At 43.6% G+C, this 15557-nt stretch overlaps 1 protein-coding gene across 3 annotated transcripts in view; it reads left to right on the plus strand.

Moving 5' to 3' along the window:
- Positions 1-15557, plus strand: part of PDE8A (phosphodiesterase 8A) — a 195677-nt gene that overhangs the window by 161884 nt on the left and 18236 nt on the right. For all 3 annotated transcript variants that reach the window (XM_084642182.1, XM_084642184.1, XM_084642183.1), the window contains exons 10-16: positions 281-332; positions 431-473; positions 2888-2965; positions 4157-4227; positions 5270-5434; positions 9877-9925; positions 10183-10318. In XM_084642182.1, the coding sequence (XP_084498308.1) occupies positions 281-332; positions 431-473; positions 2888-2965; positions 4157-4227; positions 5270-5434; positions 9877-9925; positions 10183-10318 (594 nt within the window). The remainder of the gene's footprint in view (positions 1-280; positions 333-430; positions 474-2887; positions 2966-4156; positions 4228-5269; positions 5435-9876; positions 9926-10182; positions 10319-15557) is intronic.

Below are 15557 nucleotides of genomic sequence, written 5' to 3' on the forward strand. Positions count from 1 at the left end.
CATTGCAGATGCACCAGCCACATCATACACCTAAACTTCCCCCAGCAGCAGCAGAGAATGAGCCCACATAGCATGGCTATACAGCACACACATCCCACCCACCCTCCCTCCCTCCTGCCCTCCCGTGCAGCTGAACTGCATTGGTTCCATGCCCTCACAGAGTACGATTTGTTCTGGATGGATTTATTGCTAGTATGGATCTTGTAAATTTAAAATGCCGCTAGATGTGAATCAGAGCTGGGAATTGGTGCGACAATAACGCATTGTTTTTTGCCTACAGAAAGATTAGACACTATGTGTCAATTAGTAGACTGTGCAATGACAACAATAAGGTAAGAAAAAAGGTGACTTGTCCATTTTAGTTTAAGCAGAAAATATCACAGCGTGATCAGGAAATTGATTAACTGGATTTTCTTATATTGATTTGTAGGCAGAAAGAATATGTGAACGTGTTCAGGCTGAATCTCAGACAGGTACGTGATTGCATTTTTGTCACAAGAAGCATGGGATGTATGCAGGAAAAGATTAGATAGATTCGCTAAGATCAGACTCAAACACGGGTTACAAAGCGCAGTGAAAACAATAATATTTAGATAGCAATAAAATGTATTCCTGGGGGAGACAAAATAAATGCGAGTTATCTATGCCAGGCAAATTTGTTTCAGCAGTAACATAAATCAAACAAACCTTGAAAATGTAATGTGTCTGTGTTAGAACCAAGAGTGGGTACCACATTTGGCTCTATTTCACATTCCAATCGTAGGTAGTGTAGTTGATGCAATCTCTATGACTAGATTAGAAATGTCAAGGACACCATCGAGATGGAATTACGTCATGGCTAATATAATTCATGGCATGCACCTTTTGCTTCTTTATTAAAGATCTGTTGCTTTTGCTATTTTGGGATATTGCACATGGATGGATATGATGATGAATGCACATCATTTAGGGCTTGGTCCTGCTCCCATTGAAGTTCATGGCAAAACTCGCCTGGGCTTCTATGGGCCTTAGAGTTCCAGAGTTTACAGGGTGGTTTCAATCCCAAATCAATCTGTTTATATTCTGAACAATTATGATTAGGAAACTCCCAGTTGGTTTTTTATTTAATTTAAATTAAAACCCAGATAACTGCCTCCTCCCCTTTAAAAAAAATACTGAAGTATTCTAGCAGGATTTGCCCCAAACATTACAGCTTCCAGTAATGCCACTTCAGGATCTGGGGCAGTGCTGCAGGAGACAGCAGTACATTTTAACAAAGGTACCCATATAGCCCGTGTGCCTCTAGCCTCCTTTCCACCTGAAGCAGGAGGTGTGTGGGACCAAGTTATGCTATTCCACTTTCTGCTACAAACAGAAAAGCAGAGGGATCAAACCCACATTCCTCATGTGCCTCTGGTGGAAGCCATCTTCCATTGGAGGGTGTGGGGGAACAATGAGGTAGCTTAGGGAGTAAATCAGAAGAAAGCAACACCCTAGCACTCCAGGGCGTTCTGTACAAGCAGCCACAGGGGATTTTGCTGTCTAACTCTACTCTCTCCTGCCTGGCGGTCTTCAGACACACATACCCCATCAGTGCTGGGATTTGCCCCTCCAGTATTGGCACTTTAGAGGACTTAAAATAAATCCTTTGTTCATCCTCTCCTCTCTGCCAAGCCCTTGGGCTCTGCTTATAATTCAGCTCCCCTTTTGATCTTCCCAGCCTAAACTAGTTCCTTTGAAGGGATGAAGGAGTATGTCCACCCACACTTAGAGTCCTAAACTGCAACTCTCTGTCTGCTCCTTGTTGTACTCAGCAGTAATGCCCCCATCCCCTGCCTTAGGCAATCTCAGCTCACAGACAAACATTTAACTGGTATGAGTCAATTAAAACTAAAAAACAAGCAATGGGCCAAACCCTGTCCTCAGTTATCCTTGTGTAACCACTTTCTCTGCTAATTAACCCACATGCAATGGGACTGTGCTAATTAACCCACATGCAATGGGACTGTGTGGGCCTAAATGAGCTCAGAAATTGCCCTAGTGACTTACGTCACTTTATCTGCCTTTCAGTTCCCCCATCTGTAAAACAGGGAGAACAGACTCCCTCCCATAGGCTGTTCTGAGGATTAAGTAGGTAATGTCTATACATATGTCAAGGTTGGCTTACTAAGTATTATTATTTGTACAGTCCAACAACTCTTGCATGAAGCCATTTAGTGGTGATTTTCTAAGATGTGGAATATTCAGACGTCAGAGAACTCTTGTCTACTGAAGTTTCTATCTTGCCTTAGAGCCAAATGCTTTCTGCCTCTGGCATGAAACACATCTAGTTCAGGGGGTAGCCTTAAAGACAATGCAGACTCCGCCCGGAGTTTGAGGGGTTGGTAGGGGTGGGATAGGGAAATGATCATCAGCTTCACCACTGTGTAAACCCATAGGACCTAAGGAGGAGCTCTGTGTAGTTCGGAAGCTTGTCTCTCTCACCAACAGAAGTTGGTCCGGTAGAATGTATTACCTCACCCACCTTGTCTCTCTAGATCCGTAATGGATTTTCAGGGTCCCTCTGACTTCTGCAGCTCTATTACTGGCAGTGCTGTGGCTGAACACCATTCTGCACCAATGCAGTGGGTTAAGAGAGGACTCTCGGTGCTCTTTGATCCTCTACACAAAGGCCATATACTTTTGCGTCTTTGCTTGAGGCAAGAGCAGCATTCAGAGACTATGACGTGGGAGTATCCATGGCAAGACCAGTGTGAATACAGTTCTAAGAAGCTGTTTTCCAACCAACTGTAGCATTATGCATGTTGTTCCGCTGCTACCAAGCTTTTACCTGTCTTTAGTTTCCTTTAACATATAATCTGGGAAGAGCCTTTGTTGCAGTCATTGTATAACATTGATGTCTCCACAGATATTCAGACTTGCCGACACAAAGATAGGAGGAAAGGATCGCTCGATGTCAGATCCACAACCTCAAGAGGAAGTGATGGTATGTTAGATAAGTGGATGTTTGTATATTTTTCACATGGCTTTTAAAAACCCCCAAGCCATGAATATTTCATATTTATGCAACTACCCCATGTGTTTTGCCTCTGAACAATATTTTTTATACTACTTTTTTGAAACCTTTAGAAACGAAAGGCCAGATTCCGCCACCCCTTACTAACGTTGGGTAGCACTTACTGTCATGAGTAATCCCATAGAATTCATAGAGCTACTCACAAAGTAAGTTACTCTTCATCATTAGTAAAGGTAGCAGATTCTGGGGCCCCCACAAGTATTGGGGTTTGTTCTAGTTTCCCTACTTATTCTTCCCATGAAAGTCAAAGTTAAATTTCTTCTTATTTTTTGTTTGCTTTATTTGCACTGTGTTGTGTCATACATCAGGGAGTTACACTTCATCATGGCATTTTACCCTTCACATACTGCAGGGTTTTGCTGGTGTTTATAAAGCTTCTGTTAAAACGTGTATCAGTACATTCTAGGCAACGGTCAAAGTCTGGTGAAAATTTGAAGTAACAGATTTACTTCTAATTTTCACCAGACTTTGACCATTGCTACAAAAATAGCCTGGATTCTGATGCTGAAGATGTGCTCAGCACAAAGAGTAGCAGAGAAGTAGCCACATCTTACAGGTTACAAAACAGGAAGTAGCCTAGATTGGTCTTTGCTGCCAAAAATTGCTAATTGACACAAAAGATGTATGTTTTCCAGTCCCTGATTAATAACATCGGTTGTTACGGGCTAGAATCTCAGTTGGCATAGCTCCTCATCACTGCATTAAGTTCAAAGAACCTACACTGATTTACACCAGTTGATGATCTGACTCATTGTGTCTTGTCATGTATTACACCCTTGTAGTATTACAGGCCCCTCCTCGCCCCCCCAAAAGCAACGTACATATGGCGCTTGTGGCTGAACATTTTATAAAATATTTAAAATATAAAAACAGCAACTATCTTGCCAGGCCATTATGGCTACTTATCTCTGTTCTGTTTTGTTGGTGATTCAGCGTGCATCTATGTGGGCATCCTAATCAGCATAGCAGGACATGTGTGCATATGCATGCTGTTATAGGTGGTCCTGAAGGTCATGGCAAACGAGGAATTCTTGGCTAACTCTGGATGTCATGCATTGTCATTTCAATCAGGGTGCTCATTTTGCTTTGTTTTCTGCACAGGCAGTTCACAGAGGCGACACTCCTCAATGGCCAGGATACATTCCATGACTATTGAAGCACCCATCACCAAGGTAATGCACCATTGCTGGTGTTCATGAAGTCAGACAATCAGAATTTACTTGGATTTTTTTTCTGAAATACTATGGCAGAAACCCTCTGCACAACACCTGGCCTGAGTAGCTGGGCCACATGCAATGGCTGTAGAAGCTTATGCTGGCCCTTACACCATGTCTTCCCTTCCTCCCATCTCCCACAGTGAGTGACTGGGAAGATCCAGGAAGTGGCAAATGCTCTGTTCCCAATCCACCCTTGCCTGCCCATACTGTCCCCTGCCTGTCCCCTCTGCCTGCCACATAGGGGTGTGCACCCTCTGCATCTCTCTCCACATTCAGCTCCCACTTTAGCACAGTCACACTGGTTCTGTTGCCTGGAAGCACTCTGCCCATGCAAAGGAAGGGACTGGATTTCCCTTACATACATATTCATTGTAATGCATAGGGGCTGACTTTTATTTTTCCCTGGGGGTGCTCTGCCTCAGGTCCTGCCCCCACTCTGCCCCCTCTCCCGAGGCCCCACTCTCACTCTGCCTCTTCCCACTCCACTCCAACCCCTCCCCTGAGGCCCTCACCTGCCTGACACTCCCTGCTCTCTGCCCTCCCCCAGCCACCAAACAGCTGATTGGTGCTGAGCACCCACTATTTTTTTCCTGTGGATGTTCAAGCCCCGGAGCACCCACAGAGTCAGTGCCTGTGTTGTAATGTATCTCAAGAAACCACTCAAGAGACCAACAAATATCAGTTGCTTAATAAAGTGACTTTCTGATAAAGATAGAAGAGGATTGTACTGGATCTGTTTGGAGATACTTTGGGCCAGTATCTTAAGACAGGAAGTTGCCTAATAAGAATGGCCTCTTTAAAACCTTGATCCTGCTCCCAAAGTCAATAAAAAAACTCAGTGTTTCACTATTGATCCCCTAGAGATTTCACAGTAGTTCTACACGATCTGGATTAAATACTGCTATGTTTAGTAGCGATGACTTCTCATATTAGTCACTGAGAATCTCTCTTTTCTTCAATCACTTCTAAATTTCAAGAGTTTCTTATATTAACCTAGGTAATAAATATTATCAATGCTGCACAAGAAAGCAGTCCCATGCCTGTCGCAGAAGCTTTAGATCGAGTGTTGGAGATTCTAAGAACCACTGAGTTATACTCTCCACAACTTGGGACAAAAGATGAAGATCCACATACGAATGATCTCGTTGGAGGATTAATGACAGTGAGTACATATGATGGCAAACAATTGCTGACATAAATGCTGGGGCCTGGATTCTCCGTGCACTTACTTCAGTTTACATCAGTGTAACTCCATTGATTTGAATGGAATCACTCCTGATTTACACTGTTACAAGTGAAAGGAGGATCAGGTCCCTTGATTCTTTTTATTAATGGACTACTCAAGTATACGTATTAAAGTTCTGTGCGTAAGTTGGGAGCCCAAACTTTATCATATGATGCACGCATGGGAGGCAGGGGAGATTGTGCAGGAGGTGGAGGGGGCAGGCTTCTGGGGGAGGCATAGGGTGGGTGCAGGTGCCTACAGAGGTCGGGGGAGGGGGGTTGTGAGGGAGGTTGGGGAGGAGTAGTGGCTGCCTGCAGGAGGTTGGAAGGCAGGGGTGCCCCCAGTTCACTCTCACTCCCTGTCGGGGCCAGATGGCTGGTGCCCAGTCAACCCCACATCTTCCCTTCCAAGCCCAGTGAGACAGGAGGCTGCTTTCCACTGTCAAGTCTGGCTCTCCTGTAGTGCACACGCACAGAGGTCTCTCTGAGCCCAGCTGCCCTGCGGCCTGCCTGACCTGAACAGACTACATCAGTGTAGCTCGCACCAGCAGGATCTATATGGGGCATTAGAGCACCACACGTTAGTGCTCTCTGCACTTCGTGCCCCTGTAGACCAGTCTGCATCCCCATGTAAAATTGCTTCTCCCAGAAATCTGCCACCCTGAGGCAGTTGTCTAGTTTGCCTACAGCTTAAGTGGCCTTTGCATCTACTCTTTGAATTGGTACATATCACTGACTCATTGCTCACTTCATTCCATCTGAACCAACCTCTGCAAATGTGTGTTCTGATCCCACACAACCCTCAACGTCAGTCCATGATCATATGGCATAAGGATTCACAGAAAGTTAGTGTACCATAATATACAAAATCCTCACTGGATATAGAACAAAAACTTTTACAAGGCAAAGGGAGAGTCAGAGAAGGGATGTTTCAGAGGATGAATGTATAGTATATATTGATTTTGAAAATGATCTACAAGAAACATTTGTTCAGCAAAGGAGTTGAAGATGAAAGATTAAATTATTCCATCTCATGTACAAACGGCATTATATTGATAATCTGGCAACACAAGCAGAGGATGCAGCTGCTCATGGTGAACAAGGAACCATCTACAAAATGACACGGCTTATCCATGGTAAATGGCAGACACCAACAAACTCTCTCATCAGGAACAAACAAGGACACCTACTAATAACCAAAGAAGAACAAGAAATGTGCTGGACAGAGCATTTCAAAGAATTGCTGAACAGGGAGTCGCCTAAAGAGGAAGCAAACATCCAGGAAGCAGAAGAAGATCTTGATATCAACACAGACACCCCAACTAAGAAAGAGATTATTCAAGCCATCAGATCCTTAAAAAATAGGAAAGCTCCTGGCAAGGATAACTTGAATGCAGAATTGTTCAAGGTAAATCCTAAATTAGCAGTATCTATCCTGGTCCCTCTATTTACATCAGTCTGGGAAAGGGAAAAAGTGCCAGATGAGTGGACCAATGGGGTTATAGTGAAGATGCCAAAGAAAGGAACTCTCAGTGATTGTAATAACTAGCGGGGTATCACACTTTTATCTCTGCCAAGCGAAGTATGGTTGTAAGATGGATCGGCAACCTTTGGCACGCAGCCTGTCAGGGAAATCCACTGGCGGGCTGGGCCGGTTTGTTTACCCGCAGCGTCCGCAGGTTCGGCCGATCACAGCTCCCACTGGCCATGGTTCGCCGTTCCAGGCCAATGGGGGCTGCGGGAAGTGGTAGCCAGCATATCCCTCAGCCCACGCCACTTCCCGCAGCCCCCATTGGCTTGGTATGGTGAATCACAGCCAGTGGGAGCTGCGATTGGCCGAACCTGCAGATGCTGCAGGTAAACAAACCATCCCGGCCTGCCAGCGGATTTTCCGGATGGGCCGCATGCCAAAGGTTGCCGATCCCTGGTGTAAGATCGTAGTCCAGCATATATTATAGGCAGTTGATAGTGTTCTCAGAAAAGAGCAAGCTGGTTTTCAGAAAGGGCGTGGATGCACAGACAAGATCTTCACTCTACGAAGCATAAATAGAACAGTGCTTAGAATGGCAACAGCAACTCTACATACATTTCATAGACTTCGAGAAGGCTTTTGATAGCATTCACAGGACCAGCCTATGGTTCATTCTGCAGGCATACGGAATTCCTTTCCATATAATCAATGTCATCAAAAGCTTCTATTTCAACTTTACATGCAGTGTTGATTGCAGTGAGCTCAGTTTTGAAGTCAAAACAGGAGTACGTCAGGGGTGTGTCATGTCTGCAATCCTTTCAATATTGCCATCGACTGGGTAATGCGGTGTACAACAGAAGACATGGCAAAAAACTCTTCTCATCCCTTGAAGACCTGGACTTCGCTCTTCTATCACATACCCAACATGATATACAAGAAAAAACACCTTGACTCAACCCATTCAGCCAGCAAATTGGACTGAACATCAATCGCAATAAGACAGATATCATGACCTTTAATATTGCCTCACTATCACCAGTACAGATAGAGAACTATGTTCTCACCAATGTAGAAACATTCACATACTTGGGCAGCACCATCAGCCAGGAAGGTGGAATAAGCTAGGACATCCGGAACAAAATCAATAAAGCCAGGAATGCCTTCAGGAGTTTAAATACAGTCTGGAAATCAGCAAAATACAACACCAGAACCAAACTCAAGATTTATCAGAGCTGCGTACTTTCAACACTACGTTATAGTGCAGAATGCTGGGGAATGAGAAAATATGACATGTCCAAACTGTCTTCATTCCATACAACCTGCCTCCGAAAAATCCTCCGTATCTTTTGGACCAGAACAATCTCAAACCTAGATCTATTGACACAGTGCAGCCAAGAGGATCTGAGCACCATCGTTGCCAGGAGTCATTGGAGATGGATTGGTCATGTGCTTCGGATGGAAACTGATTCCATCACTAGAGTAGCAATAAGATGGACACCTGAAGGCAAGTGAAAAACGAGGCTGCCGGAAAACGACATGGCAAAGAGCTGTGGAAGCCGAGCTGAAAAACCTGGGGCACAGCTGGGGAACCATTGAAAGACTTGCCAGAAACAGACAGGAGTGGAGGAGCTTCATCACTGCCCTAAATGCCAGAGGCATAATAGGAATATGATGATGATCTCATGTACAAGAGACTGTCTCTGTGTGTCATTTAGGCTATTATTATTTGAATGTTATTAAACTCAATGTGGGAATGGCATTCAAAATCAGAACATAGATTTGCCAGCTGTAATCGGATCTGGTATCTCAACTGTAACAAAATCTAGCCCTTTATTCTCAAGGACACTCTGAGTCTGGTGTCTTGAATATTTGTGTCACAGCAGTGCTATTGAAGAAATGTTTAACTTGCTTTAACAGCAGGACAGCCTTCCCCATAAGTCACAAAACTCCAGACTAATTTACTTACAAACCTTAAAATAGAAACTAGATGTAATAATTCTTATAAGTGCAGACATTACACAGGTCAGATATGGCATCTAGATTTGCCTCTGTTGTACACTAGTCATATAATGTTATTAGTAAGTTAGAAAGGTGTGTTTATAAAGGGTTTTTTTTAACAACTAGTTTATACATACAGGGCCAACATTAATTCACTACATCTAAAAGATGTTGGGCTAAATCCTGCTTGCATCTGTGAAGCAAGCAGGAATTGATCCAATATTGTTAAACTGATGAGTTTAAGGGTAAATATCAAATACATAATTCTGTTTATTTTAACCACTAAGGGCAAGATTGTGTCTTTAAATACCACCCCAGAATTAAACAAGGGAGGCACTGACACTCAGGTATATATCTCTGAGGCACATTTCCTTCCTGCTTTCTCCTTGCCCACAGTAAAATGTTGCTGGCCTGAACTAGCAGCAAGTCACAAGAGCCACTGTACTGGGCTTCCAGGAGAGGTGGGTGGAGCCAACCCTCTGCCTGTTTCCTACTACTGCTCACCCACTTGCTCTACAGGTAGTGCGTGGACACATCCAGACCCAAGGTCCAGATAGCACATACAAAAAGATGGAAGCAGATTTTTTGCTTTGGGCATATTGTCTGAAACCACAATACCGGGCTTAAGAAATTACTGCTCAGATAGAACCTAGTTAATTTTGTGATCTGCATCTTGCTATCTTCCTTCCATTATGATCTACCAAGGTGGCGAAGTATTTGTATAGGCATATCTAAAACATTTTGATCTAGACAAAGACAGATAAGATAGCTTCTAAGGCTGAAACAGGACATAGTCAAGCTTATGTAGAATCGTTGCACTATTACTTAGTGCCATGTTAGATAACAGTACTTTACATTTGGAACAGAGAGTACATGAGAACTTTTTTGATTAATCAATTTTTATTTAACAGGATGGTTTACGAAGATTATCAGGGAATGAATACATATTGTCAGCAAAACGTAAGTTTTCTCTTTGCAGTTTTGGGGATGCTAAAAATTGTGATCTAACAGATTTCAGAAACATAGCAAATGGTTTGATCAAATGTTCCAAGGACTTTTTATTTTTTTATTTATACGCAATTTTCTACTGCATTACAAACAGCAGCAGCGGAATTGCTCAGAATGTTTAAGGTTTTTCAGAGAAGAGAAGCCACAGTGTTTAGTAAAAGTTGTATCATAGTAAATTAATTTTATTCCCCAAATATATTCCTTAACAGAAACTCATCAGGTTCCTGGCAGTTTGATCTCCCCTATCTCCCTTAATGACATCCCACCACGGATAGCACAAGCAATGGAAAATGAAGAATACTGGGACTTTGATATCTTTGAACTGGAGGCTGCAACCCATAAAAGGTTAGTAAGGCAAAAGAATTGCCAGTTAAAGCTACCAAGAATTAGCTGCTGCTTCATCATCATACTCAGCATTTTAATTTCTTTTTCTCTACTTTTCAAATTGGGATCCCTTTTTTCAAAAGGAGAACGTGTGTAACTTCCTCATTTGCGCATGTCTCTTGCCTTCTTACTTGCTTCCCATACTTTTAAGTACCTTCTGCATTATCACAAATTTATTTTCTGAAGATTTCTACAGAGAAATACTGGCTGGATCTGAAGCCCTCATATATCTTTTGATGAGGCTTTGAAAAAAGGCAACGCCATTTTGCAAGCCGTCCCTTTCTTTTCACATTATTAGAAAAAATCTTGACAGATCTGGCTGTTGGAGTCTGGGGATCCAAATTATATCCATTTTGAACTACAAACTACGTGCAGTGTCAGTTTACTGAGCTTACAGAAAGGGTTGATAGATCACACCTTATTTCTGTTCCTTGTAGCCAGAGTGTATCTATTTCTAAAAACGTTGACTTCAACTGGGAGTAGAAGAAGGGCCCCAATTCTATAAACTCAACAAACTACACTTTTGTTCATACTGCAACGTACAGACTCCTTATCTGTCATTGCAAGAGTTGTAACAGATTCTAATATACTTCAGTAGCAGTAAATGCAATAATTAACCCTATAACTTCATTATAAATCTCTGTTTTTACTTGTTGATACCTGTTAAAATTTCCCTGTGGGGCTGAAATTTTCTATGCTTTGTCTTGGCCTAAAGGTGAAATATACTTTTGGAAATCTATTACATCTGTTCTATGTTTCTTCTGATGTGATTTGAGATTCCAAAAGATTATAATTTAGGGGCTAGATCCTGCAAAGTACTGATTATCTTACTTTCAGGTTGAAGCCCTTTATCTTTACCCAGGTTTATTTAAGCTCTTTTCTGCATAAGCCACACACAAAAAAATCCCCCAAAACACATCACAACAAAATCCACCTCCTCCCCAAAAAAAAAAAAACACCAAAAAACAAACATATGCATTTGGAAAAAATCTGATGTTTTATTATTCCTTAAAATGACATTGTAACTTTATATTTTATTGCAAATGGAGAAACTTATGTCCAAAATGTTATGCCTTTTCCTTTGCCTTATGTTTCCATAAGTAAAGAGGTTACAGATACAAATACTTTTAAACAAATGGTAGTCAGTCGATGTGAATTAATGTGTTACATGTGAACTTTGCAGTTAATGAAGAGTTAATTATGTCACCGTCAATATGTATAGGCTAACTAGGTAGTTTCTGGTTTCAGAGTAGCAGCCGTGTTACTCTGTATCCGCAAAAAGAAAAGGAGTACTTGTGGCACCTTAGAAACTAACAAATGTATTAGTCTCTAAGGTGCCACAAGTACTCCTTTTCTTTTTAGGTAGTTTCTGTGTTTCTACTGGGAAAAGGCAAAAGGTGATAGATTGTTGCAGCTTTCTCTAATTAAAAGAATTATAATTTAGATTGCTCACATGTTCTTTCATATCCTTTCTACGTTTAAATAAAAGCTAACCATTTGTTAAGAAAATTCAAGTGAGCGTTCTGTGAATCACAGCTGTGAATAAGTTATTAGTGCTCTTTTTCAAGTCCAAGTAGTCATATGGAAGTGGTGCCAAGACAAAAAGCTCATTAAATTTAAACTCAGTGCTGTAAGAGTGACAGTTCCCTGATACAGAAGCATAGTGAGCTCTCTGCCTACTAATGCTATATAGTAATAACTCTCCTAGCTTCCACACATGTGAGGATAGTTTGATTTAAAGGCCAGATGTTGTAGCATGTTATGGTGATAGTATTTAAGTAGACCAAAACTTTCAAACATGCCTACCGTTGGTGAGAGAGACAAGCTTTCGAGCCATACAGAGCTCTTCTTCAGGTCTGGGAAAGATGCTCCCAGCATCACAGCAAATGCAAGGGATTTGGATAGGGGGTTAGAAACTGGGGCACACTCCCTGGATGGGGGCATTGAGTGCTGGGGGGCAGTCCTTGGGGGGGATACTGGGTGCATGGGGAGCAATTCCTAGGTGGCGGACTGGATGCTGGAGGGGACAGTCTCTGAGGGAGCCATTCTGCCTTGGTCAGAGCACCCTATTTCTGCAGGAAAGGCAAGTGTGCCAGCCCAGTGTTGGGGCCGGTCTGGATGCCGGGGGGACAGTCCCAGTGAGGTTGCATGATTGGGGGAATTCCCTGGCTGGAGGGGGAGGGGGGGGTTGGGGTGGAGGTGGGGAACAGTCCCTGGGTTCATGGGGAGCTGGATGCATGGTGGGGACTGGGTGCGCAGGGTCAGTCTCTGGCTGGGGGAGTACCCCCACTTGGCAGGCGGGTTCTGAAGCTGTGCTCTCCAGGCACTCAGCCCAACAGCAGCGCAGAAGCGAGGGTGGCAATATGCCATACCACCCTCACAATAAACTAATTCATTTTAACAGGTAACGTTTTGACTTATTTTGCTCATTTAAAATGCTTGTGGTAGACATTTGCCAGTGTTGAAATGAAAGGTGCTATATCGATTTGAACCATATTATTGTCATATGACAAATATTAAATGTTGGGGTTTTTTTGTAGATGTGCAGGTAGTATATATATTGTGTGGATGAGGCCCACATAACACACAGAGAGCTGCATATGCAGCCCACAATGGTAAATAGGTTGAGAACCACTGATCTAGGTACTCACAAATGAGTAAAAAGAAAAGGAGGACTTGTGGCACCTTAGAGACTAACAATTTATTTGAGTATAAGCTTTCGTGAGCTACAGGAAGTGAGCTGTTGCTCATGAAAGCTTATGCTCAAATAAATTTGTTAGTCTCTAAGGTGCCACAAGTCCTCCTTTTCCTTTTGCAGATACAGACTAACACGGCTGCTACTCTGAAACCTGTCACAGATGAGTGTTTCCAGTATTTCTCCGGGTATTAAAGTTAGGCTGACAGGTCTATAATTCTCCGGGTCCTCTTTGTTCCCCTTTTTAATGCTGCAGGTACAATGTTTGCCCTTCTCCAGTCCTCTGGGACTTCACCATTCCTCCATAAGTTTGTGAATATAGTTGCTAATAGTTCCAAGATTGCTTCAGCCTGTTCCTTAAGTATCTTAGGATGAATTTCATAAGGCCCTGCCAACTGGAATACGTCTAATTTATCTAAATAGTCTTTAATTTGTTCTTTCTCTATTTTGGTTTGTGTTCCTTCCCCTTGTTAATGTTAATTCTACTGAGTATCCGGTCATCATTAACCTTTTTAGTGAAGACTAAAGCAAAATAGGCATTAAACACCTCAGCCTTCTTGATGTCATCAGTTATTAGCTCTCCTTCCCTGCTAAGCAGTGGACCTGCACTTTTCTTCATCTTCCTCCTGCTCCTAATGTATTTAAAGAACCTCTTCTCATTGCCTTTTATGTCCCTTGCCATTTTGTGGCTTAGCCTTTCTGATTTTGTCCCTACACGCTTGTGCTATTCTTTTATATGCCTCCTTAGCAATTCATCCATGTTTCCCCTTTTTGTAGGATTCCTTTTTGATTTTCAGGTCATTAAAGAGCACCTGATTGAGCCATATTGGCCTCTTACTGTTCTTCCTGTCTTTCTTTCAGATCATGATAGTGTGTAGTTCTGCCTTTAATATTATGTCCTTGGGAAATTGCCAGTTCTCCTGAACTTCTTTATCGCTGAGATTTTCTTCCCAGAGGACCTTACCTGCCAGTTCTCTGAGTTCATTGAAGTCTGTTTTTTGAAGTCTGCTATTCTTTGTATTCTGATTCTCCGATTCCTTCCTTTGCTTAGAATCATGAAATCTATCATTTCATGGTCACTTTTACCCAAAGTGCCTTCCACCTTGAAATTCGGAACCAATTCCTCTCTGTTGGTTAGAATCAAGTCTCAAAAGTCTCCCCCCCGCCCCCCCCCCCGGTTACTTCCTCCATTTTCTGAAAACAAAAATTTGTCCCTGATACATTCCAAGAACGTATTGGAAATTTCGTGTTTTGCCATATTATTTTTCCAACAGATATCAGTATAGATAATGGCCCCCATTACTATCAGGTCTTGTGTTTTGGCTCTTTCTTTTTGTTCTAGAAAGGCTTCATCCACCTCCTCTTCTTGATTTGGTAGTCTGTAATAGACCCTACCCATGACATCACCCCTATTTTGTTTCCCTTTTTATCTTTACCTAGAGAATTTCAGCTGGTTTGCCTCTAACCTTCTTTTGGACCTCAGAACATGTGTATATATTCAGGGCCATCCCTAGCCATTTTGGTGCCCTACGCAGCCCCCAGCCTCTGCGGGGGGCAGGAGCAGGCTTTGGAGGCAGGGGGAAACCGCCCCCCCGCATGAGCTGGCAGAGTGGAGTAGGTTGGGGCCGGGTCGCTCCACTTCCCGCCGCCCCATGAGTGCAGGGTCCCTGCACTCACGGGGCGGCGGGAAGTGGAGCGACCCGGCCCCAACCTGCTCCACTCTACTCCCCTGGCTCCCAGCCTTGAGACTGGGGGGGCAAGGGTAAACCGCCCCCCAGCACTCACCGGTGGCGCAGAGGGGGCTGGGGCCAGGTCCGGGTCGCTGCACTTCCCACAGCCAGTGAGTGCAGCCCGACCCTGCTGCAGTCCTCAGGGGGGTGGGGGCAGGGCTGGGGCGGAGCAGGGGTGGGGAGAGGCAGGGTGGGGGTGGAGCAGGGGTGCGGGCCATGGGGAAGAGGCAGAGCAGGGGTCTGGAGCAGCACGCAGCTGCGTACTTTGCGTATGGGTAGGGACAGCCCTGTATATATATTCTTGATGTATAATGCAACACCTCCTCCCTTCATTCTCTGTCTGGCCTTCCTGAACAGGCTGTACACCTCTATACCAATATTTCCTCTCTCTTGGATCGAAAATACTGCTTGCTCTCTGCTTTGGGATTAGACATTATTCCAGGCTGCTTTAATTGCCCTGTGATTTTTGTTCTCTAGTACAATGTGGGGCTTGATTCCTGCATTCCAGCTGTTGCTTCCTGAGCTGGCATGAGCAAGGAGTGCTGGAGAGAGCGTGCTGACACTCTGACCTTGTCTGCACTGTGGTGTTAGTTTTAATCTCGATCTTCCAAATGTCCCACCTTTGCACTACCACTGCTGCAGCTCCCCCAACATTAGCAAGAGTGGGAGCTCTAACAGAAGCCAGGTACCACTGACTGGCGGGCTCTAGCACTCCTTCTGGTGGAGCTGTAACCCTGATACAGCAACGGTGGGATATTTGAAGAACAATGTGAAT

This window comes from Lepidochelys olivacea (genome assembly GCF_965140295.1).
Source record: "Lepidochelys olivacea isolate rLepOli2 genome assembly, chromosome: 10".
Classification (NCBI taxonomy): domain Eukaryota; kingdom Metazoa; phylum Chordata; order Testudines; family Cheloniidae; genus Lepidochelys; species Lepidochelys olivacea.